The sequence below is a fragment of the Leopardus geoffroyi genome, chromosome B1, assembly GCF_018350155.1.
Source record: "Leopardus geoffroyi isolate Oge1 chromosome B1, O.geoffroyi_Oge1_pat1.0, whole genome shotgun sequence".
Classification (NCBI taxonomy): Eukaryota; Metazoa; Chordata; class Mammalia; order Carnivora; family Felidae; genus Leopardus; species Leopardus geoffroyi.
In genome coordinates, this window is record NC_059327.1 from 66,417,989 (window position 1) to 66,445,685 (window position 27,697).

At 33.1% G+C, this 27,697-nt stretch overlaps 1 protein-coding gene across 3 annotated transcripts in view; it reads left to right on the forward strand.

The window, feature by feature from the left end:
• Positions 1 to 27,697, forward strand: part of FSTL5 (follistatin like 5) — a 766,041-nt gene that overhangs the window by 639,201 nt on the left and 99,143 nt on the right. For 2 of the 3 annotated variants that reach the window (XM_045464161.1, XM_045464171.1), the window contains exons 11-12: positions 18,053 to 18,079; positions 27,323 to 27,441. In XM_045464161.1, coding sequence (XP_045320117.1) covers positions 18,053 to 18,079; positions 27,323 to 27,441 — 146 coding nt within the window. The remainder of the gene's footprint in view (positions 1 to 18,052; positions 18,080 to 27,322; positions 27,442 to 27,697) is intronic. The other variant, XM_045464179.1, reaches the window with a different exon arrangement.

The following is a 27,697-nucleotide window of genomic DNA, read 5'->3' on the forward strand; positions in this document are numbered from 1 at the left end:
GAACTAAATTTAATTCAAATGCTTTTTACAATGGCTATAATTTAAATGTGTGTGAAGCTAGTTACCTTCCCGCTTGCATGAGCACCGCATCAGTATTGCTTCAAACTTATCTGTTCATTTCTTAATTAGCTATTAGAAAAGGGACATTGACAAAATGTACCATGAATAAGAGGTTCATTGTAAGGAGAACAAAACAATCTACAGGGACAATAGGTTTGATCACTCATGTTTTCACTTATTACATATTTACTGAGGTAAAAACAAACACAAAAACAAACATGTCGCTGGCATATGGCTAACACAGAATAAGACTGTTCTCTACTTTCAGAAAGGTATAGTTAAGTACAAGTAGAAGTGAAGAATCTATAATGCATGGTGGAATGAAATAATTGCTGCACTAGACATATAAGCCAGGTATGAAAGGATCACAGACACAGAAGCAACAAATTCCAACCGAGTTACATAGTGTAGCCTTTCTTTATAGAGGTGATGACATTTGAGCTGATATTTGGTGGCTCTAGTGATCCTTACATAGCTGGAGACTTAAAAGTATGTCAAACTCAGGGAATAATCATAAAGTACATGGTAGGTTTCATGAACTAGGTGTAGTATATGATCATAAAAATGTTTCCTGGAATTTAAAACACACAGTGAGAACAAATTATGGGGTAGAACCAGATTTAAGGAGGCCTTGAACTTTATGAGTGGAAAAAGTCAAATTAAGAGTAAATTACCAGGATCCTGGGTGACTCGGTTAAGTGTCCAACTTTGGCTCAGGTCATCATCTCATGGCTCGTGGATTCAAGCCCCACGTTGGGCTTTTTGTTGACAGCTCAGAGCCTGGAGCCTGCTCAGGATTCTGTGTCTCCCCCTCTCTCTGCTCTGCCTCTGTTTGCTCTCTCTCTCCCTCAAAAATAAATAAACATTAATTATTTGTTTAAAAAAAGAGTGATTTACATGGTATATTTTTGCAAAGGTAAAAATTATCTACATATACATTATTTAGAGAGATCACAATAAACATTTTTTCTAGATTTTATTATTAAATATAGTGGACATTTGAACATGTTTTTTTTTTTAACCTGGGTAGAATTAATGAAAATTCAATTTCCCAACATAGTTTATAAGACAAATATGCTTGTATTTAATCACAAGACAGAATGTGTATGGTGAAAACTCATTACAGCATGCTGGTGACTCACGATTGTTGTGAGCATTCAAGGTGAAGTTGAATTATCTCCCTTTATCTATCTTTTGAAGAGTATTTGGCATAATGGCACTTCCCAAAAGTAGTATTACTTGGTTCATCAGCCTACTTGAATTTCTAAGAAGAAAACCAGTGCATTCATAAAGTATTATTTTTCATCATAAATAATCACATTAAAACAGCCAAGAACTAAAATTATGCGTTAGGTTGTATGTGCCTATTAATTTGCAACCATTAAATTACAGCAAAACTGACATGGGGAAGATTCTATTATGATAATAGATAGAAGATAATCTACTGTCAACTTAATACTTTTGAGCCCTCTGAGCAATCTTTACTTTACAGTGATACAAATACAGTTGGTGGGATGTTGGCCAGATAAACAACTCTGGATAACAAACCTAATCTGAAAACATTTTATGTGATACTTTAAAAAGTGGTTGTTATGGGTCACCTGGGTAGCTCAGTTGGTTAAGCCTCCAACTTCGGCTCAGGTCATGATCTCATGGTTTGTGGGTTCGAGCTCTGCATGGGGTTCTGTGCTGACAGCTCAGAGCCTAGATCCTGCCTCAGATTCTGTTCCTCCCTCTCTCTCTGCCCCTCTCCTGCTCATGCTCTATGTGTCTCTCTCTCTCTCAAAAATAAAATAAAAAAAATTAAAAAAAATTGAAAAGAAAATAAACAGTGGTTATTCTGCTCATTGATTTATTTTTAGAATATTATTATTTTATCCCAGACTATTGGATTTGCTTATTTTATTTTATTTTATTTTATTTTATTTTATTTTATTAAGAGAGAGCATACAAGTAGGAGAGAGGGCAGAGGGAGAGAGAGAGAATCTCCAGCAGTCTCCTCATTTAGTGTGGAGCCCGTCAGGGCATTCGATCCCATGATTCTGGGATCATGGAAATCAAGAGTTGATGTTCAACAGACCGAGCCACCCAGGCACCCCTAGCCTTTTTTTTTTTTTTTTTAATGTTTATTTCTGAGACAGAGATAGAGGATGAGTGTGGGAGGGGCAGAGAGAGAGGGAGACACAGAATCCAAAGCAGGCTCCAGGCTCTAAACTGTCAGCACAGAGCCCGATGCGGGGCTCAAACTCACAAACCATGAGATCATGACCTGAGCTGAAGTCGGTCGCTCAACTGACTGAGCCACCCAGGTGCCCCACCCTTAGCCTCTTATATTCTTAACATGTGCTTGCTTTATGTTTATTATTTATTTATTTATTTATTTATTTATTTAGATTAAGCTATTACGACATTAACTCAGTTGGAGACATTTGTAGAAATAAAATTTTAATGATCTAGTGTTGTAAAATACTTACCAATGTCCAGCACGTAACTTAAAAAAAAAAGAGTGATTTACATGGTATATTTTTGCAAAGGTAAAATTTCTGTACATATACGTTATTTACAGAGCTCACAATAAGCATTTTTTCTAGATTTTATTAGTAAATATAGTAGACGTTTGAGCATATTTTTAGTACCTGGGTAGAATTAATGAAAATTCATTAATTTGAATTAATGAACACTCAATAGGTGTTTGTTCTGATTATCGTTATTGTTATTATTTGGGTTCAACAATTATTAGCTTTAAATTTTTCTTAAATATACTGAACAATGTATAAAAATGAAATTGGGTGAAAACGGATAAAAGTGATAGTACCATAAGCTTAGTATGGGACTATTGAAGAAAGAATCACAAACTAGATATCATAGATGTATATTTAGTAGCAAAATATTTTGAAGTTCAGATATATTTAGAAATTGCTTACATTTTTATTAACAGGTGTGGCAAGTGGCTATTTTACTCTTGTGTCTTACATAGTCTATCGCTTTCCTCTGAAGCTAAATTCTGTTTTTGAATCCCATCAGAACATTTTATCCTCCAGTTTGAAAACATACCCCTAGAACATCTAATTTCAGAGTTTTATTCAAATCTGATAATTATCCGTGGCTTTTCCTTCTTGTAGAGTGTGGAAAGAAAAATAAGTTTCATAAGGAACGTTAGTAAAAAAAAAATTTAAATGTATATGAAAATGTTTTTATATCATATTCTCAAAATCATGCCTCACCACACTTTATTTTCAAGAGTGAGCGATAGTTAAAGGTTACACTTGTGCGGAGTAACTGCGATATCAGAAGGCTTCAGCTGAAAATGCTCTCACGTTTCGGTGCCAATGCACATTCTTACCGTAGCCACGGGTGGTTACACCGCTGCTACTTGGCCTAGTTTTTTTGCTCTCCCTGTGACTTCTCTGCTGAGCATCTCTGACCCCATTCCCTTTTCTCTGTGCCAGTAATTGCAGCTGCTAAGGTATCACTGCTTTCTGTTGCTAGTTGGGCCCTTTTTCAGCATCGACAATGGAAGGAAGAGCACCTGCCATTGTTCTCTCTTAAGGAAACAGAATCTTTGTGGTGTAATGGTAGAGATGGGAAAGAAGAGGAGAGGGGAAAGATAGGGCTTTGGGGAGAAGAGACCAGTTTATACCTGTTAGGATTTTCCAACATTTGTTTCTCCATTGTAACAGTTAAGCAGTGATCCTGCCCCCAGAAGTAACAGTGATGTTTCAAATAGAGAAGATAATCTGCGTTCCAATGAGATGGGTTTACAAATTCCTAATCTTAATTTGTAGTGGTAGGGCACATTTTTGCTTCCTTTACACAGTCTTTGACATCGATGTCACTTCTTCAGGCTTTAATTTCCCCTTCTCATGTGATGATAAAGAATTGTGGTCTCAAGTTTATTTGCAGGCATTTAAAACAATAATGATAATATCTCAATAGAGAAGATATTAGGCTCTAGGGCTCCTGGGTGGCTTAGTGGGTGAAGTGACTGACTTCAGTTCAGGTTAAGATTTTGCAGTTTACGAGTTCATGAGTTCGAGCCCTGCGTTGGGCTCTGTGCTGACAGCTCAGAGCCTGGAGCCTGCTTTGGATTCTGTGTCTCCCTGTCTCTCGGCCCCTCCCCTGGCTTGAGCTCTATCTCTCTTTCAAAAATAAACATTAAAAAGATTTAAAAAAAAGAGAGAGAGAAGATGTTAGGTTCTTGGAAGGTTGAGATTTAAAATCAAGTGAGATTATGATCAGGAGTTTTAATGGAACAATGTAAGAAGCATGTTAGTTAATCTAGAAAAAAAACTGGATGACTGGAGACATTTTTCTGGTTTCATTATATTTTCCTCTTTAAATAAACTATTGAACTGATTCTTAGTTTGTCATATTTAAAACACCATATTTCACTTAGTTCATCTAAATGATGTTTCAAAAACAGGTAAGTAAATTCCAAATTCCAATAATTAGAAGGGTATCTATGGAGAATTTTAGGAAAACGTAGACTAGTCAGTGGCAATACCATGAAGAGCTGAGAACAAAATCTAGAGTTTAGGATGTAATTTTAGGCAGAAGCTGCCATTCCCTTTCCATTAATGCAAGCCAAACAAAGAGGCTAATGTTTTTTGAGCAAGTACTACATTCATAATTAAGTCAGAGAAAGAGAAATATCCCAGGAGAACAAACGGTAAGAGAAACCTCAGGCTATAGAGTTGGCAAGTACAAAACAATCCTATTCAACAGGATGACTCAATTAACCAAGGGTACATGCAATGCACAGTTAACTTATCTTCTTGGAGTCATCAGGATACTTTCTTTTTTTTTAAGTTTATCTGTTTATTTTTGGGGGGGGCGATGAGTAGAGGAAGGGAGAGGAAAGAATCTCAAGCAGGCTCCACACCAGCAGCGAGCAGCCTGATTTGGGGATAGAACTAACAAACCATGAGATCATCACTTGAGCCAAACCAAGAGTCCTATGCTTAACCCACTGAGCCACTCAGGTGTCCCAAGATACTTTTTAACTTAATATCACACACATTTCCAAGATTAAGCTGACATTATTTTATAAAAGTTATTGTTAGTGTCTAATTTCCCAATTAATATTTTTACATCAAAATTCCTACCTCATAATGCTGATATCTGGGTTCTCTACTATGAAATTGTACAAAAGCTAAGATATATTTAAAATACTTTGGGGAAAATGAATTCAGTTCTAGAGTTAGTCATCCCTTCAGTCCCACTACATGTGACCTTATTGTTATAGAATGGGAATGTAACAGATTGAAAATATCACATTTTAACTTTGTAACAGAGTGCTAAGCCTGGTGCTGATTGTGTCTATAAGAAAATCCAAACAATATGAAATTCACTTTAATCAACATTTCACGGGTGTCTGGGTGGCTCAGTCGGTTAAACCTCCAACTTCGGCTCAGGTCATGATTTCATGGTCGGCAGGTTCAAGCCTCCCATCAGGCTCTGTGCTGACAGCTCAAAGCCTGGAGCCTGCTTGGGATTCTGTGTCTCCCTCTCTCTCTCTGCCCCTCCCCCACTCATGCTCTGTCTCTCTCTCTCTCTCTCTCTCTCTCTCAAAAATAATAAACATTAAAAAAATTTACAAAAACACTTCAAATACTTGAAGGTATTGTAAGAGACAAATTTGAGTTTATTTCAGAACTTGTCATTGGCCTGCTAAGGTTTTTAATATTTGGTCTTTGACAAAGAATGTCTTTTTTTTTTAACGTTCATTCATTTTTTTGATAGATAGAGACAGAGCGTGAGTGGGGGAGGGGCAGAGAGAGAAGGAGACACAGAATATGAAGCAGACTCCAGGCTCTGAACTGACAGCACAGAAGGGGTATGTTAAATAACGTGTTTCTCAACACTGTGTACACACAAACATCATATTATTTCTCCTTATTAAAAAGCAATATATATATGCTAATTATTACTGCAAGTTGCTTCACATTTGAGACACAATATAAAGTTGCTATCTTTAAAGATATGTTTAGAGAAAAATATATATGTACATATGCATATAAACATATCTGTGGTGTGTGTGCATACACGTGTGTGTCTGAGTATGTGCCAATCACTGTTGTAAGCAATTTAAAATTTTGGCTCATGGAATTTTCCTAAACTCTTTATAATATCTCATTTTTCTTGTTTCATTCAATTTCTATAGAAGTCTGTTCTTTTTTTCTTTATTGGGGGAGGGGCAGAGAGAGAGGGAGACAGAGAATCCCAAGCAGGCTCTGCACGGTAAGCTCAGAGCCCGATGCAGCGATGGAACCCATGAACAGTGAGATCATGATCTGAGCAGAAACCAAGAGTCAGACTTGAACTCAACCCCTTGAGCCATCCAGGTACCCCTAGAAATTTGTTCTAAGAAGAAGTAATCCCCTGTTAATTTATGTTAATTTACCCTCTGTTGTTTTATGAGACATTATGTCATTTTCTACCTGAACACTTTCTTAGATAGTGTAAAGTCCAATATTTTTTTTTTCCTTTTTATTTTGTGACTACTGGAAATTTCAGGTGCTAAATTTATGGCCTACTACAGTGGTTATTCATTTGGGTGTCTGATGCCTTTTATTGCACTGCTACTAATCTGTTTATAATATCTTTAAAGATGAGCAATTTTAACTGAATTATAAACTAAGCAGTTACCCAGAATTCATAAATATCAAGATATTTAATGTATTTGAGGGTTGTAATTATAATTTTAATTAATCTCATGAAATATTTACCTAAAATCTTTATTTTATCAATAAATGTTTTTAAAGTAATCAATTTCCTTCAAAGATTCCATATCTCTTATTTTACTTACTCTATATTTAAATATAATTATATTTGTGTGTTAACATATGAATATAAATATACTAAATAGACATTTAAATATCAAATAGTGAAAAGTTCAATATATGAGAGAAGTGATAAAAGTTATAGAAATAATACTCTTATAAAAATTATACTGCATTGCAATAGCTTTAAAGTCTACCATCTTTCATTGTTTCCTATGCATAATGCTAATTAACATCCAAATAGTCTATATCTCTAATTAATTTGTTTTCTCGATGATAATAAGAGAGACTCTCTGATAGTCCTAATGATAAGCTAGGATATACTTTTATGCAAGGTTTTGTTTTGGCAACATTTCTATTAATTTAATTTCTATAGGTATGATTATCTCAAGTTTTACCTAGGAGATATGGGATATATATAAATATTTTTATTGTATATATACAACTATATAATCAAGATCTATTGAACAATTCATTATGTGACATGTGATATTTAACAAATATTATAATCACTTTATTTTATTTTGTAATTCTCTAATTAACCATTTGGTATATTTTCTAGGTGAGAAAGTTAAAGCAAAAGAGGAAGTAACTTTGCTTGCCATATACTTGAAATGGTAGGGTATATAAGTAAGTTAGAAGGCAAAGATTTTCCCATACATACCCATAGCTAATCACCACAATTGTTTAATAATGTCATTGTTTCTTGTTTATCATGTAAAGATGACAATCAATCATTTGTGTGAAGAATTATCAAAATCAAGTCACTTCCTGACAATGGTGGGCTTAGAATTTCTATTAAGAGAAGCTCAGGTGTTGGCAGTCTGGATGGGAGGATGTTAGCTAGAAAATTTTTCTTGAAGTTATGTTTGTTAGTAAGCAGCCTGTTACACTTACATTGTGTGGTATCTGAGATGGTCCTAATGATCCTCCTCTGCTGTTATACACACCCTTATATAATTTTCTATTGAAATAGATCAGTTCTCTATCACATATAGAGTAGGGTGGAGGTGGAGGTATATAATTTCTGGAGCCAGTTCAAAAAGGGCATTTGGGCTTCTGCCTTGCTCTCTTGGATCACTCACTCAGTTGGAGGAAGCCAACTGTCAGTATGTGAGGACACGTAAGCAGCCTTGGGGAGAGTTGCATAAGTGGTGAACTGGGGCTTTCTGCCAACAGCTAGCACAAAATTGCCAGCCATGTAAGTGAGCCACCCAGAAGTGGATCTTCCAATCTAAGTCAAGCTTTCATGAGATATCCCAAATCAGAACTCTCTTAGACAAGTCTCCACCACAGATACCATAAATGTGTTGTTGTTGTTGTTGTTGTTGTTGTTGTTGTTGTTTTAAGCCACTAAGTCTGAGATAATTTTTTAACACATCATGTGATAACTACTACAGATATAAACTTACTTGATTTGGCATTGGAAGGAAAGATGGATATAGTTTTTTTTGTTGTTAAGTGTATTTATTTATCTAAGTAATCTCTACATCCAACTTGGGGCTCGAACTCAGGACCTCGAGATCAAGAGTCACAGGATCTTCTGACTGAGCCAGCCATGTGCCCTAGAAATATGGATATAATTTTTATTTGTTTTGTGTTGTGGCTTTAATCTTTTGACAGGGGAACAGTTCTTACATTGCCTTGGTTTCAATCAGACTACTTGGTCGCCAGAGTAAGTTCTATTTGGTTAAGTATAGGTTATTTTTAAAGTGATGTGATTGTTAAACTGGCAATGTGAAGCAATGAAGGATGTATCCACATTCAGAATCCAGAAACTGATATCCTAAGACACCTGCTGACTCTCTTCCTCTCCCATGGGAGAGTTCTCTTCAGTCTCACAAATTATCAGGGGCTCTGAATCTGCATAATGGTGCCTTTTGCTCTGCATTCTTATAATTCTGGTTCTCTGTGTTCTTCGTTTTTTAACATGATTTCTTGATTCAAATTAGTCCTGAAAAGAATCTGATCATCTCATTTCATCAGCTTATATAAATTAAGACCATAGATTCCTGGCCAGTTTCTGAATCATATTCCCCAATGTAAGCTGGACACTATATAGCCTACTTAGTTAATGTGAGACACTAGGTTGGGAAGCTGTGTAGTCAGTGGGGAGAATCATCTTCAATCAGTGCCCAGCAAGTGACAGTTTTACTTAAAAGTGGCTTTGAATTTGGCACATGGCAGGCAATGTACTTGACATATCTTACATAGCTTTCCTTCCTAAAAATAGTATATTTTAAATGTCTCATTTCATTCTCCATATGCACTTTCAAAGAAATTCCAGCTTACCATAATACTAACTATACATTTTTGGATACATTAAATTTTTATCTACATTTTCTTTTAACGTTACCCTTTTTCATTTGCCTTCTGAAGTTAAGTCAATTTCTTAAATGCAAAAGGAGAAGCAGTCAATAAGACATCTAACTAAAATACTATCTTTCCGTAAATGCAGTTTATAAAAATATGTTTTCCACTGATGAAAACCTTACACTTTCAAAGACAAAGACGAACAAAAACTTATTTAATGAAAAGCCAACCAGTTTACATATGAGTAGCCAAGTAAAATTAGCTGTTTAGTACTATGATATGCTGCTATGTAGTTAATCACCTTATTACTATTACTTATATAATATTCAAATCTCCCACACATATTTCCACAAACAGGTAGCATATTTAATATGAGATCCATCACTTTGAATATAATTGGAAGTCGCTAATATAAAATGAGGCAATTTATTTAAAAAAGGCATTGGGGCACCTGGGTGGCTCAGTCAGTTAAGCATCCAAATAAGCATCCAAATAAGCTCCAAATAAGTTAAGCATCCAAATAAGCTCAGGTTATGATCTCACGGTTTGTGGATTAGAGCCCAGTGTCAGGCACGGTGCTGACGGTGCAGAGCTTGCTTGGGATTCTCATTCTCTCCCCTCTCTCTGTCCTTCCTCCACTTGTGCTTTTTCTCTCTCTCAAAATAAATAAACTTAAAAAAAATAAAAAAAAAGGCATTAATAAAAGATTCTGTTACTAGTGTTCAAGCATCTCTTCAATTGAACCACATTTTCATTATAAGACATATGCTATCTTCAGAAAGAGTTTTGCATTTCATTTAAGTTATGAATAAGTGTTTAATTGCTTGGTGTCTGTAACTTTGAGGGTTTTTTGTTCAATTATAAATAAAATATTTCAGGACAGAAATTTACTTATGCTATATTAAGGGATGCATTAGATGTTTTATAGGATTCTATAAATACAGGAACAAAAAATTAAGCCCAGACTGTTGGTTCTACAGGGGAAAAAAAAGATGGTTTAAAAGAGAACTAGGGGCAAATTAAGTGAAGAATTCTGGTAAGGGTATTACTGTCATATTTAACATATGGGTAAAAATGAAGAAATTTAAAATGACTTGATGTTTGGAATGTGAGTTTAATATGATACAAGCATGTCATGGATGACCTTATGTGCTATGCTAAGGACTTTAAGTACACACACATGCACACACACACACTCACACACACACGAATATGCATTATGTTTTTAAGTAAATAAATGGCATGATCAAGCCTGCATTTACTATAGGTAGCTGTTTTTATTGTGTGAAAGAGAAATTAATATGGCAAAACAAAGCCATTCCAATATGCATCCAGCTGTTAAAATATAAAACATAGAAAAGTAACATCCCAACAGAAATAATAGGTTATAGGCATAAATAGAAGAAAATTTTCTTAAATATTTGCAAACATACTCAATATAGCTTATAATCAAAGTATTATATATTATATATAACATACATATGTTATATATACGCATGTATCATATAACATATATTCATATTTGGTAAGCTTGTGTATATGTACACATACACATACATACGGTCTTAGTCTTCCTTGAGTGTGGTGGGGTGAATACTTGCATAGACTGCGTTTGGTGCTGATAACAACCATCTGGCAATTAACCTGACAGCATGCGTCAATGGCTTTAAATATCCCCATACCTCTTGTAGGAATGCATACTAATGGAGTAACTACATAGAAGGATGGTCATCACAGTGAAAACACATCCATGCACACATACACACACACATATGCGTATCAATGTATACATACATGCATCTTTTTGACTAAGTCAATGATACTTACTGAACCTTATAACTTAAATTAGCTTCTGGTCTATGTACTAAGTTAGGATTATTGAATAATGAGCAATAGTGTTTTTTAAAGGAAGAAATCCATATGAAGGAATAGTGTATAATGATTAAAACCGTATATATTTGAAGTCTAGGGTAGACATATGATAAATTAATATAGAGGATTTAAAATTATTTTTATATGTTGCATATTTACTGATAGTATCAGAAACACCCCCATTTCATGCACATTTATATAAAGATCAGAAAAATAATGAAAAGACATCTAGGGAAAAGAGACTTGGTTAATATATCCCTGTAATTGAGTTTAAAGTATTTTTTTAATTTAATGTGCATTCCAACTTGATACAATGACATGGAATATGTTCTAAATACACAATACCAATATATGCAAATTTTAAATTAAGTAATTGCAGAATAAATTCTATCTATAAACATTCATTCTCTTGAATTAAGAATAATATAGCTTTACATCTAGCATATCTTTAGTGAGGGTTACACTTGATTTGCTATACTTTTTATATTTTAATAAGTCATTGAGTTTTTATTTAAATTCCAGTTAACTAATATACAGTGTAATATTAATTTCAGGTGTAGAATTTAGTGATCCATTAATATGTTATGCTTTGGGCTATTGTAAAAAGATCACTTTTGCATTTTCTTTTTTTAAAGTTTATTTATTTTGAGAGAGAGAGTGGGGGAGAGGCAGAGAAAGGAAGAGAGAGAAAATCGTAAGCAGGTTCCACTCATCAGTGCAGAGCCAGATGCAGGGCTCAAACTCATGAACCGTGAGATTATGACCTGAGCCAAAATCGAGAGTCAGATGCTTAACCTACTGAGCCACCCAGGCACCTCTCTTTTGTGTTTTCTAATTCTTCTATAACATAGGTTTTGGGTTATTTATCTTGTGTCTTGTCACCAAATTGAATCGTCTTACTAACTTTATGTGTACTTTGAATTCAATCTTTTGGGATTAATTTTATCTTCAAATTTTGATTATTTAATTCTCTAATTTGCACTACTAATGCAATTTATATTTGTTTCTTGACTTAATGAATTGTCTAATGAATTCACAAAAAAACTAATTTCTAATGAAAATTACAAATCACTATTTAGACTCTCAACTTGTTATCCTGATATTTTGTTAAATTTTTATTAATATAAAATATGTCTCTAATTTTCTTTTTTATTAAGTATAGATAATAGCAATTTAGTTAATTCTATTGTATTTACATTCTCCTTTATTTTTATTTTATTGAAGTATAATTAATGTACAATATTATATTAGTTTCAGGTATATAACATATTGATTTGACACTCTATACATCAATGCTCATTCATCACGATTAGTGTGGTCACCATAAAACATTTTTGCAATATTATTGACTATATTCCTTATTCTGTACTTTTCATCTCTGTGACTTACTTATTTTATAAGTGGAATTTCACTTCTTAATCATCTTTATCTTGTTATCTTCTTTTCTGTAGTTATGTATCTGTTTGTTTTTGTTTGTTTATGTTTTAGATTCTACATGTCAGTGAAATCATGTGGTATTTGTTTTTCTTTGTCTGACTTATTTCACTTAGTGTAATACCCCCTATATATAGTTTGCTCAGTCACTAAGAGTATTTAGACTATACTTGGTAATAGGTGGCACACTCTATCAGATTATATTTATTTAGTTATATTGCATTAATTATTCTCACTTTATATTACTAATATATTACATTAAATTAATTAATTTCTTAAATAAATACCTACCAATATAGTCTTTCATTCCAAGAGGATTCCTGTCTATGATCAAGCTTTAATTTATTTTTATTTGTTTTTTAAAATTTTTAATGTTTATTTTTGAGAAAGAGAGATTGTGAGTGGGGGAGGGGCAGAGAGCGAGGGAGACACAGAATCCAAAGCAGGTTCCAGGCTCTGAGCTGTCAGCACAGAGCTCAATGCAGGGCTTGAACTCATGAGCCACGAGATCATGAACCTGAGCTGAAGTCAGATGCTGAACTGACTGAGCCACCCAGGCTCACTTATGATCAAATTTTTAATATCCTGATTAGTTTTGATTGCATTTTATAAATAATTTTTTGTCATTACTGAAATTGTCCTATAATTCCCTTTGCTTTGTTACCATTATCAGTTATTGGCATCTCTTTTGCTGACTTTATAAAATAAATGAAATGTTTCCATCTTGGTTGATACTCTAAAAACATTTAAGGGACCCCTGAGTAGCTCAGTTGGTTGAGTGTCCAACTCTTAATTTCAGCTCAGGTCATGATCTCACAGTTCATGTGGTCACCTGGGGTGTGGGGTTCTGCGCTGACAGTGCAGAGCCTGCTTCGGATTCTCTCTTCCTTTCTCTGCCCCTTCCCCACTCTCTCTCTCTTTCTCAAAATAAACAAATAAACATTTAAAAATATTGCAATTTTGGGTGCCTGGGTGGCTCAGTCTGTTAAGCTTCTGACTCTTGGTTTTGCCTCAGGTCATAATATCATAGCTTCATGGGTTTGAGACCTGCACTGGCAGTGTGGAGCTTGCTTGGGATTCTCTCTCTCCCTCTCTCTGATCTCTCCCACTTTTGCTGTCTCTGTCTCTCTCAAAATAAGTAAATAAAAACTTTAAAAAAATGTTTCATGTTAGTACTACGGTTATTTTTATTCCATATTTTTCTTCATTTTCAGTTTGGATATTTACATTTCCTTGGATTTTTTTTTTTAATTTGTATTAGCGTTTTATTTATTTTTGAGACAGAGAGAGACAGAGCATGAGCAGGGGAGGGTCAGAGAGAGAGGGAGACGCCGAATCCGAAACAGGCTCCAGGCTCTGAGCTGTCAGCCCAGAGCCCAATGTGGGGCTCAAACTCATGGACCGCCGAGATCATGACCTGAGCCGAAGTCAGACACCCAACCTACTGAGCCACCCAGGCGCCCCACCTTGGATTATTTTTTAAGTGAAATCCAGATTATCAAATTTATTAGCAAGAAATTCTACATTAAAGTGATGAATCACCAAATTGCGCTCCTGAAACTAATATTACACTATTATATTAACTACTAGAATTTAATTAAAAACTTGAAACTACAAAAAATTTCTACCATATTTTAAAATCATAACTATAGTCATTCCTACTTTCTTACTTGTCTCCATATTTCTCTTTCTTTTTTCTTCCTCCTGCTTTTGCTTCCAATTCTGCTTTCTCTCTCTCTCTCTTCCCCCTCTCTGTTTGGCTCAATAATGAATCAATTAAGTCTATGTATTACATTTTGTCCAAAACTCTTTGGGTCCATATATCAAATACTCATCTTTGTTGTCTTATATGAATTGTAATTATATTTGATTTTTTAAAAAGTAATAATTTATTGAAGGATTTTGTGTGTTTAAACACCTCTCATAGATTTTCAGGGCACCTGGATGGCCCAGTCGGTTGAGCATCCAACTCTTGATTTCAGCTCAGGTCATGATCCCAGGGTCGTGGGATCAATCCCTGTGTTGGGCTCTGTGATGAGCATGGATTCTCCTTAAGATTCTCTATCTCCCTGCCTTTCTGCTCCTCTCCCCCACTCATGTGCTCTCTCTCTCTCTTTCTCTGAAATAAAATAAAATAAAATAAAATAAAATAAAATAAAATAAAATATATTTAAACACCTCTCATAGATTATCGTATTTTCTTTATTATTGTCTGAAAATATCTAAATGATTTATGCTGACTGGAATATATCTACAAAACAGAGACTTTTTATTTTCTAGTTTAGTTTGTGAGCACTCTTGAAAATATTTTCCAGAAAGCCTGAAAAAAATACTTCTGTTTGTATAATACAACATTCAATTTGTATAGTATGATAGTTATTATAAAAATACTAATTCAGTTTTAATAATTATATCATTGAAACTTTGTCTTTTTTCTCTTAATTTTTCAAACACTGCAAGTGAAGAGTTATAGAAATAGAATATAATTGTGGATCTATCAATTTTGTATCCAATCCTAATAGCTTTTGCTTTATATTTTAATTGTATGTTTTTAGTTTACATAATTTTAGGTTCAGCATGCAGTGCCTTGAATTTTGCCTTGTTTGATGTTAATATCACAAACCATGTATTTTTGGTACTTTCTCATAAATGATTTCCTATTTTAAAAAATATCTGTCCTTAGCCCTTTAAAATAGCAGTACTTTGGTATACCACTAGAATTTGTGCAGGCTTTTTCCAGTATCTGGAAAACCTACCCTTAAATCCTCACTCGGTTCACTTTTATTTATCTTGTATACTACACCTTCAATATTTCACTATGCTTAATCCACCTGTTGAAAGCATTCACAGCAATGTTCTTCTCTTTTATAACACATTAAATCTGTAATTTAAAAATTTTTTCTCAATTAGAACGTCAGCTCTATTAACAGAGAGACTAGGCCTGTTCTACTTTGTGTCCTATATCACTGAACACAATGTCTGACACATGCTAGGCACTCAGTCAGTACTCACTGAGAGAATGAATGGAGATATGAGGAAATGTGTCTAGTCACCCCCCTTTTTTTAATAAACAAACAAAAAAAAACCCACCCATACAAAAATAAGTCTAATCATGGCTCAGCCTTTCCTGAGCCTACAGAAGAAAATTTAATATCTGCTGCATGGTGTACAAAAGACTTTGTTCATCTACTCATGGAAAAATTATCCAGCCTCATCTTCTTTTGTGCTTCAAATAGACTCAGTTACTTAAATTTCTCTGAATACAGTAGTTAGTTCTCTCTTATGGAGGGGATATGTTCCAAGACCTCCAGCAGATGCCTGAAACCACTTATAGTGCTGTACCCTAGGTGCACTGTGTTTTCTTTTTTTTTTTTTTTTTTTTTTTTTTTTAATTTTTTTTTTCAACGTTTATTTATTTTTGGGACAGAGAGAGACAGAGCACGAACGGGGGAGGGGCAGAGAGAGAGGGAGACACAGAATCGGAAACAGGCTCCAGGCTCTGAGCCATCAGCCCAGAGCCCGACGCGGGGCTCAAACTCACGGACCGCGAGATCGTGACCTGGCTGAAGTCGGACGCCCAACCGACTGCGCCACCCAGGCGCCCCATGTGTTTTCTTATCTATACATACCTATGATAAAATTTAATTTAGAAATCAGGCACACCAAAAGGTTAGCAACAATAATAACAAAATAATTTTAATAATGTACTATAACAAAAGTTGTGGAAATGTGGTTTCTCCCTCTGTCTCTCTCTTAAAATATCTCTTTGCACCACACTCGCCATCCTTCTTCTTGCGATGATGTGAGATGATAGAATGCCTATGTGATGAGAGGAAGCGAGGTGAATGACATAGATAGACTCTGAGACTACCACTGATATTCTGATGGTACTTCCGGAGCAGGATCATCTACTTCCAGACCGAGGTTAACTGCTGGTAACTGAGGTCTGTGTCCTCTCCTCACAAATAGGATCTATCATTTTCATATTCATTTCAAGAACACTGTAGACAACAAGAATAGCACCACAAAATGTCCTGAAGGGAAGCATATAGCATGCATTCAGATTTGGATAAATAATCATAAAGAATTAAAAATGCCAAGAATTACAAAAAAAGCTTACTTTACACAAATTTATTTTTAAAAAATACAGCAGGTTTTGAAAACTGGATGACTTGGTCCGTCAGCATCTGTCTAAGAGTGCTGGACTACCGTGTTGGCTCTGCTGCATTCATAAAGGGCTTTCGTTAAAAAAAAAAAGTGCTTTAATATGGCTAAAATATTCAGGGAATATTTAATTGTGCATGAGATTTTACATCAGTCACACTTTCTTTTGACATCTTATTTTGCTTAGAAAGCATAAAATTTGGGCAACATTGAATTGGTAATGGAGGCAGACATTTCTCTGAGAATGTTTCTAATTGGTATTTATTTCATTATTTCTATTTCAATATTTTAACTCTATTGATTTAATCTCGGTATAATATTTAATAAAACTATTTTCCAAAAACAATTTAATCTGAACCATTGTTGTGCACTGAACTAAGTAAGATATAGTTAGAAATACAGTAAAACCTTGGATTACCAGTAATTTGTTCTGTGAGTGTTCTCCAAGACGAGCAAACATTTCTAACACATTTTAACTTGATAAATGAGCAATGTTTTGCAATATGAATATTATGCAATGCTGAAAGTCACATGATCGCAGCTGAGTCAACGGGTCTTGAAATTTGTTTTGATATAAAAGTGCTTTGAATTACAAGCATGTTTGTGGAACGAATTATGCTTGCAAACCAAGGTTTTACTATGTTTAATTCTGTTTGGTTTAAAAAGTGAAAGCATGCTACTTAAAAATAGGCTACTGCCATGTTCAAAATCCTTTAAAGAATTCTTCTTGGGGCGCCTGGGTGGCGCAGTCGGTTAAGCGTCCGACTTCAGCCAGGTCACGATCTCGCGGTCCGTGGGTTCGAGCCCCGCGTCGGGCTCTGGGCTGATGGCTCAGAGCCTGGAGCGTGTTTCCGATTCTGTGTCTCCCTCTCTCTCTGCCCCTCCCCCGTTCATGCTCTGTCTCTCTCTGTCCCAAAAATAAATAAACGTTGAAAAAAAAAAAAAATTAAAAAAAAAAAAAAAAGAATTCTTCTTGCTCAGGAATATTGCATATTATGTAGTTCTATTACATATTGTGATTATTGAGAATTTTTAAAATACATTTTTTTCAGTTAGCAACTTTTAACTATACTGTCTTTAGTAAATAGTTTTAACTACCAATATTTGTTCTAAAGATGTATTTCAATAACATTAACCTAACTATCCCATTCTTTCCAGTGATGCATAAAATGTTTTTTGTTTATTAGCAACATCTTTATTACAAAGAAGAATCGACAATTTCAATAAATGAAAAGAGCATTATTAGCTAGTACCAGCATTTTACTGTTTTGTTAATTCGAAGTAGTTTGTTGAATTCAACATCACTGTTATGTACATGTTCTATCTTAGAGATTGTGACCTCTTTAATAGTTATTTATATTAGTATGCAGTTGAACCTCTATTTACTCATTTTTCTTTCTCTCCTTTTTCTTTTTAACATGCTGCAGTAGCTAACATATTATGGAGAGAAGAAGGTACTAAATTCCATTATTTTTATATTGTGATTATTTTGTTTAATTTTTAGTAGATTTGTTGACTATGTTTAATAATTACCTTATTCATTTTTATGTTGACTCAATATTTTCATTTGACTATAAATCAATATTATTTTGTGAAACTGTTACCATTAAAATATTTATTACTCCTCATCAGCTTGATTTATTATTGATGTATAACCAGGGAGGTACATTATAATATATTGAAATGCTATTAAGAGTTTAAAATTATGTCAAAAAATAAAGGCAAACTTAAACATTAACTTCCATAATAAACCCTGATTTCGATTAGAAAAAGAAAAATTATAAAAAACTATCACCTTATCAAGGAAATGTAATAAATTATTTAAGAAAATCAATGGTAAACTTGAAGGATCTAGATTCAAATCTAGATTCCACTACCATATAATCAAGGGCCCCTTAATGTCCCAATTTTCTCATCTCAAATATAAGGATAGTTGTTAATACTCAGTAGGGTTATTACCAGTTCCTTAAACATAGTCTATACTGAATAAGCAGTTTCCACTTCCATTTATTATTGTTATTATTTTTCTTATTCATAAAAACCAGGGAGAATGCATTTGGCCAGGTACTCATGTGCTTGACTTAAATTCTTAGGAGAAAAATGTAGTAAGTCATCATTAGAGTTCTGGTAAGCAATGACCAAAATATTGCCTCACACTTGATCCTATACAAACTTTTTCTTCCCTCATTATAATGGGCTTCCTAAATGAATTGGAGTCATTGCTGCCTGCAAGGGCTGTGTCTCGTAAACTTCAAGTAATTTGAGAATTGAAGCATCTCAGTTTTGTTCTCAATGATGAGGCATACCACTATTTCCCCCGTTGGTATTTGTTGCTTCTCAAATCTTTTGTATGGGCTTCTTCAAAGTCTGGTTTTCTAAAGAGGTTCTAGTGTAACTATACCTTCTCATTTTATTCCACTTAGGTAGTTCACAGCTGAACATACAAATGTAATCATTGTTGAAACTAGCGTTAACATGTCTGTTAAACATTTCTTTATATTCTCTTCCCTCTTGAGATCACATAATATATCTCCTGAAATTTTTAAAATTGATTTCATGTTATCGAAATGCAAGGAACAAAACTTAAGTAGTCAGAGATCAGGAAGCACAAATCTGACTTTTGCTGGTTAATTGCTGGTAAAAACTGGATGTATTATTTTACTTCTCTGAGCCAGATTTTCTAACATATTGCTTGAAATACAGTTGTCACTCCCCTTGCAAATTTGTGATATATGAATGCCCTCAAAGTATGTGAAACAATGCTTTCTTGTGATTTGACTATGATAACAATCGTGACCATGATTATTTTATGATTTGAATATAAAATAATAATATGATATTTTTCAGGCTACCCTTAAAATTATAGGAGACCTCCAGATTAATTAAAATGACGCTGAGATTCATTATATGAAACCATTTTTATCTATTTAAAATTTTCCTCTGTTAGTTTTTTAAAATGTATACTCTCAATAATTATTTTCCATCAACCAGTGATTTGCTTACTTTTCATAACTTTGTTTGACAGAGAATATATCTTGAGGAGTAATAGCCATTTAGTCTATTTCGCAGATAATTTGAAGACCTGTATAAGTAAATGTCTTTGGGTAAAGTTTTTAAAATCTTTTATTTCATGTGCAATTATCATCAGAGTCCTTTGTTGTTTCTTAGAATAAACAAGATTTAACATAGTATATTTGAGAAAACAATATGCCTGATTTAGATTCATAGTCATCTGTAAATTATTTTTTACAATGCTGCAGTTATTGGCAAGGCATTACAATTAGAAATGATTGCATATAATAATAGTAATGGTGGCCAGCTTGAGAAATCACTGAATACTAACAGTATGTACAATTATTTCATAAAAAGTAATTAAAGTAATAGTCAACTGAAGCTTCCAAATTAATTTTTCTACTTTTATTTTTAAAGGATCAAAAATAACAAATATGAACTACATAACTCTGAGAGCTATTTTTATTTCCACATGTAGTAATGCTCCTTGTTTGTATGCATGTGTCATTGTCATGGCCAAGAGAAATTTATCCAAGAGAAAACCAGCTGGGGAATTCCAGTTTCTGGCATTTTAAGATTAATATTGAAAAGAGTTAAAAATGATAAACCTCTCATAATGTCATTTTACTTCTAGGCAAGTATTAAAACTATAAAATTTTATAACTGAAAAATTATTTTTTTAAACATTAACATCAGAATCTAACTTAGCCAGGGTTTTGTAATCTGAATTGATTTTACTGAATTTAATGTGTATTACCATACTAATTACACAGATATTTAAGCTTGAAGCACAGCGTCCTCTACTGCTATGGGTTCTTCCACTCCTTTTCTAGCCATCATTGTGGCTTGCAGGAGTGCAGGAAGACATTATTAAGAGAGGAAATATCCACCTCATTTAATGACAAATATTTTAAAGAGCCTATTAAATGTAAAGCACTTTGAAAATACTGGAAATATAAAGACTAGAATATTTTCCCTAAAGAAAATTTCAATATAGTAAGTTAAAGTCTAAGTCATTCTTGTTGATAACTGACTTTATGATGTGATTTGAAAATACACATTAAAAGACCGACTGGTTTTCTTCCACAACATTTTTATGATCTTGTAATAAAATGTAATCTAATAAATTGTATATTAATATTTGTTTGTAAACAACAATTTAGGAATATATTATATGGTCTAACTTAATAATATGTGTTTTGGTTTGTATAAGCACTGAATTAAAGGAAATTAAGCCATTTTATTCACTGATGAATTAATCTTAACTTTTAAATATGCTAATTTCAAGCGCCTAACACAGATGTAAGGTGGTTCGTTATATAGGATAGCATTTCCTAAATTTGTTAGAACATGGAATTATTTTGATGAATATCTATAGGATCAATATTGAATAAAGGCTACTTTGGGATATAGTGGATTTACATGACATCTAATGATTTGAAAGTCAAAAATATAATTTCTATGTTATTAAAGATTGTCCCTTCTAAACTTTGTAAATATTTATGAATCTACTCAAACAACAATATGGAAATGATTGAAACAAATCAATATAATTAACACCTACCAACACAAGATACAAATAGAAAATTGCAGGGAAACCTTACAAAAAGCTTACACGTTACACGATGATCTGATCGCAAAGCTTTGTGATCTGTAATGTCACCAAACTGGGGAAAAAGAGATATGGCAAACAGGTCAGTTTTTAACTTCTTCAGCCTGAAATTATTCTTATTTCATTGGCCTACTATGCATTGTAAGGGAGTTTGAAAAATATAGACTAATATATACCAACTTTGTGAGTTCCATAAGCTTCTCGTATATTTTTAGAGAAAAAAAAATGCTAAGGTTCTCAAGACCAGATTGCTGCCTCACAGTAATATTGAGAAGTTATTTAAAATTAAAAAGGATTTTCAGAGCATAAACTTCTAAATTCATGAAACTTAGAAAGTTACAGCATTGTGAAGAGGTAGAGACCATGCCTTCTAACAGTCAGTGCACGATGCCAATTAAACCATGATCAAGCTCTCGATATTTTCATTACCAGTTCTCTACCCTTGCTTTAAATACTAACATCAACCTGGCCTTTTGAGTGTTTTAAATTATTTCATTAAAAAGTTTTCACATCACAATTGTGATCTGATAAGAGATATCCATTTGCAGATGTATGTGTATATACATATACATATTTATGTATGCTAAATGTATATATATATATATATATATATATATATATATATACACATACATACTCATGGGTGTATATACAAAGATATACATAATTCCAACTAATATTAATTATATAACAAAAATACTCTATTATAACCTTTGCTATGTTAATCATTAAATGTGATATTAATCATGCAGATTTGTATTCAGCTTTTTCAGCATATCTTTGGAAGTTCAGGAAATGGTATACTGACTCAAAAGGACTGGTTTTACATAATGTCACTCTGACCAGTCAAATAGTACCCACTTGCTGAATTAATAGTGCCCAGTAAAGAGCCTGGCATGACCACTTGCAAAAACTTTCTAGTGAGAATGAAAGTAAGTTTTCATTACTTATTTATTTTGAGAGAGAAAGAGAGAGTGCATGTGCATGCAGGGGAGGAGGGGAGGAGCTTTGGGTGTGAAAAAGTTTTTAACTCCAGAGACAAAGATATAAAACGGGAACATTCCTGAACCAAAACCTTTCCCTGCTAAGTTATTCAAGATGAGACATGCAATATGGACTATCTATTCTTGCTTATATTTTTCTTTAGCTAAAAAAGATATTTTTTCTATATTTCAAAAAAAAAAACAAGCTCAGCATCTTTATAAGGTGAAAATAATAATATCAACCAATGAAGGACTTTATACACTAAACTTATTGAATTATCTTTTGATTGGTTACCAAATCACTGCATCATATGATTATAATTTGCTCTTGACTATAATTTGAATGTTAAAGCAATGGCAATTTAAACAGAGAACGACAAACATCACCACAAAATAGCTTTTATTACTATTTTGCCATCGTTATCCATCCAATAATTACAAATTAGCCACATTTTATTGTTGATATAAATTACGTAACATATACGCTATATATAAGAAATGATACAATTATATTATCTTGGTACATGGTTATTCTTCAGCAGATAGCCTCAAGAGACAGTAATGTGCATTATATCCACTTTTTTCTCAGTCTTTTTCATGTATTTAAAGGTGCAGTATTGACTAGAAATTCCTCTAGGAAATACTTCCCTTTTACAAGACTGCAAGTAATTCTTGCTTACGTCCTTTCTCTGTATAGAAAGAAAAACAAAGCAAAAAGAAAGCTCACAAGGAACAAACAAATTATGGATCACTTTCTAGAGCCTCTATACTCCATTAGATTAACAATCGACCTGGAAAAGACAGAGTACATGTGTCTGTCTTCACCAGGGGATGAAAAAAGAAACAACAGGCTGCACATATTGCAAATCTTTACTGTGACTAGAGTGGTGAAGCTTTTACTGAAGCCAGGAACTTTTGTAATATACTGCAATACAACGCATTCATGAAGAAAGAATTGTAATTGAAACCTAAATGGTTATTAAACTTTTTCAGACTCAGAACCCCTTTGCTGTCTTCAATATTATTGAGAACTCAAAAGCTTGATTTTATGGGGTTACTACTATCCACTTATATTTACCATACTAGAAATTAAAACTGAGAAAAGTAAAAGATGTTTATTTATTAATTTATTGAAATAAACCATAATAAGCTCCTTATATGTACCCATAAGTAAAACAGTTTTAAAGCTATATTTTTAAAGCTACATTAGAAAAATGAAGAGATTCACATGTTTTGCATTTTGCAAATTCTTTTCATGTCTGGCTCAATAGAAGATGCTGGATTCATATATTCTGCTTCTGCGTTGAATTGTTGTGATATCACTCATTATATCACATGTCATGTAGCCCCTGGAAAACTACCCTCTATATTTGGAAGAATCTAATGTGTGAGAATGGAAGAGACAAATGCAAATGACACCTAAGTATCATTATGAAAATAGTTTTGAATTTGTAGACCCCCTGAAAGGATCAACTTCAAGAATTCCTACTAGAAAATGCAGTTGAGTTTTAGCAGGCTCATGGATCCATAGAATTTGATAACATAGAAAACTGAAATGTAGCAGTATATCTCACAGTGTAGATTTGATGAAAACATGAGAACAGAAATCAAAATCTGGTTATATACCATTTTACAATTTTTTTCTACTAATTTTTAAAAGAAGAGATGTCAGTCATAAAAATAGCGACAGTACCATTTTTTTTCAAAATTTACCATGCACCAGTCACTGCTAAATGTTTTACATTCTCCATTTAATCTAATTCTTATAATAGCTGTATGACATAAGTATAATACTTATCTCGAAGCTTGAGATAGAGAAATTCTCACATAGTCTGAGTAACTTTCCCATGGTACAACACTTAGCTCTATTGCCATGATTGATCTTTGAAATGTGTGAACCCAGAAAATGGAGTTTATCTCTCTTTGTTACTGTCTCTCATCTAAACAACAACAACAAAAAGAAGTTTGGTCATGACAACTTAATAATTATAGTGAACGTACACAAATACATTATTATTTTCTTTATAAATAAAGCTAATGAATGCTCTAAATGAAAATCTGTGTCTTTAACTACCAACATCTCCATTATTGGGTATTTTTTATTATTCTGTGCCCAGTATAATCATAATAAGTGTTTATATGTATAATATTATAGCAGTAAATTTAAAAATAAACACATCTGTATCACATATTCAGATCATAAATTCTGCTGCTAAAACCTACAGAAAACTTAGTTTAAAATATTTCTCTAACCAGAAAAAGAAAAAGGAAAACACATCTCTTGTGAGTGTAGAGAAGAGGAACTCATAGATGGCTCTAAAGGCATACATAAAATTTTAATTGATAGCAAGAGAGTGATTAAAAACTACTCATTTTATAATTATTATTTTAGCTAATATATATGGTATTTTGCTGGCATTACTATTCATAAACACTGAAAAGTTATATTTCCATTGAAAATAAAAAAATTCAAGAACAAACTAAACTTTGCATAATGAAATCTGTATTTCTTCAATAGCTTGTAACCTGAGAAGCAGCTGTTTTTGTAACAACACTGAATGTGTTATTTATATTTTAAAAAGTAAGAAAATAGACTTGAGATTTGAACAAGTGATTTGGATGGATTAAGTGGGTTTTAGAGGAAAGTACATCTTAGAAACTTCATCAGTGCAACAATTCAGCAAAATTCCACTGACTGCATTGTATACAGAATATGGTAAATGACATAATGAAAGATTCCATTTGAGTCAGGGCAGAAAGATTTCATGAAACTTTGCACTCTGGACTTAGAGTATTTTTTTTCATATTCAAACACATTCAAATTCCTGATTCTGGACCAGAATTTTGCAGTAGCTGAAGGAAGGGAGAGTCATAGTCATTAAACATTTTGGGAGCTTTATAATAATCATGAAACATAGTAAACTGACACAACTAAAAATTAGACACCACATGACTACATGATTATGTTTACAAGTTTCAACAACCAAAAAAATTGATAGTCACCAACATGTAGTTCACGTCAATCCTATGTTAATGCTTACATGGAAGCTTGGATATGAATCAATTGTTTTGGCATAAAATCAGACTTTTTAAAAGTTTTATCCTTTGGGCATAGAATTTATATTCATCTATGTATAAACATAATTATAAATAAGAGCTGACAACTACTAAATTTTATTTTCTGAAAAATATTAAGTTTATATTAAAATTATTAGAAATCATGAAAAAATTAAATTTTATGAAAATTTATGAATTAAATTCTATGAAAAATATGACTTGAATTTAGTTTTTGCTACTTTTGTTACTGTTCAGAAATATTCCAACATACTGTAGTGCTCTCTGGAATTATAATACATAATAACTGATAAAGATTGCATCATTTTAAAATATGAGTACTATGAAATATTTATAAAACAATAAGATGTGTGAAAATGATCCAGAGTCACTTAAAATGCATAACTGTACTATATAGAAATGATTTCATGTGTTAAAAGAAAATTATAACCACTATCTATAAACACCAATAAAGTCATAATCGTACTTGAATATATTTTCCTCTAAATCATAAGAATAGATGGATATGTGGCTGGATGGACAAAATTGGTGATCCTTTTATTAACTAGGAACATATTAGATAAGAATAAATATGGCTTAAGTTGAATAAACAAATATTTTTATGAATCAATACACTTTTATTATGATCCTTAGGCTTGACTTAAAAACCTTGCAGGTGTAATCAATCAAAATGAAATGATGCTTGGGGAAATTTTTTTGTATTTAAATAAATTTTTTTCCTTATAAATATTTTTAGAATTTAAACATTTAAAACAATAATGGTTTGGCTTTTCAAACTACTGAGATTTGAATATCATTACTTATCTTTTAAAGAGGTCATGCTATCATTGAATTGTGCATGCTATAGTTAGATTGAATACATACAATTGTGCAAAATAGTACAGCCAGAGAGGGAGGTACTCAGGTGAAGATCAGAAGAAAAAGAACTATATGTGCTAAGGACTGGCCATGTTGGAACAAAGCAGAAGCAGAGGAAACAGAGAACAGGTGTGCAGGAGTATGTGAAAGCCTCCCACATGCAGGCATCAGTTAACCTTATCCACATTCCCAGTGTCTGATTTGTAGCATCCTGCACCTATTGGTCATGGATCAGTAAAGTGAGATGAATTTCTGAGATATCAAATACCCAAATCTGTGGTGTGAATAAATTAAAAGTATGATTTCAATCATTTACTGAAATTTTCCTAAGAGCGTAAATTTATACAAATTTTAAAGTGTGGAAATGGATCCCAAACTTGGCCAGTGTAAAAACTGAAATCTAAGGCCTCATATATGATTATATTTACAAAAATTACTTTAGGAAAAAATATATTTTCCCCAATCTGGAAGACTTGGTCTTTTTCTTTCTAAAAGTCTTTATGTAAACAAAACTTCTACAAAGAATGAAATTTTATTTTCCCTAGGGAACTCTAATAATAATATACAATAAATATAATTCTTCAAAAACTATTTTTATTTTTATTTTTTTTAATGTTTATTTATTTTTGAGACAGAGAGAGACAGAGCATGAACGGGGGAGGGTCAGAGAGAGAGGGAGACACAGAATCGGAAGCAGGCTCCAGGCTCTGGGCCATCATCAGCCCAGAGCCCGACGCGGGGCTCGAACTCACGGACCGTGAGATCGTGACCTGAGCCGAAGTCGGACGCTCAACCGACTGAGCCACCCAGGCGCCCCAAAAACTATTTTTATTTTTTAATCAACACCTAAATTAAGTGGGGAAAGTGTCAGACATAATCTATATATCAAAGAGTTTACAAGTTCCATTTCTATGTGAAACATTTATTGAATTATACTAAAGAAATCACTGAATTGCAGATTAGAGACCATAAAGAATGTCGCATAATATCACAAAGTTGCTTTGGTATAAGGTAAAGGATTCATATGGTTTGCTTTATTAACATTATACAACTTTACAAATCGATCTCCTGCCAGTACTGGGAGGAACACTGAGTTTTGGTTGTAAAGATTTCTGATAATTTTATTTTGAACTTTTGAATGTGTTTTTATTCCTAAGGTCTGGGAATTGGGAACATGTTCTATGTTTTTTATGAAGATGGAATCAAAGTGATACAACCCATAGAATGTGAATTTCAGAGGCACATTAAGCCTAGTGAAAAGCTCCTTGGATTTCAGGCAAGTATTTAAAAACTTCCTATGCAGTTTTATGCAGCAGATTTGTTAAGTAGAATTATATTTTGGAAACACAATGAAATCCATGCGTGTATGAGAAGTTTGGGGAGTAAAATATTAAAACTGTGAGACAGGCTGATATTCTATGCAGGTTTTATACTTGAGAAGGAAAAAATAATATGTTGTATATTCCTAATTACTTGCTCTAATTAAAATAAAGGCAATAGAAGTGAAACGTGTAGAATGAACACAGTATAAT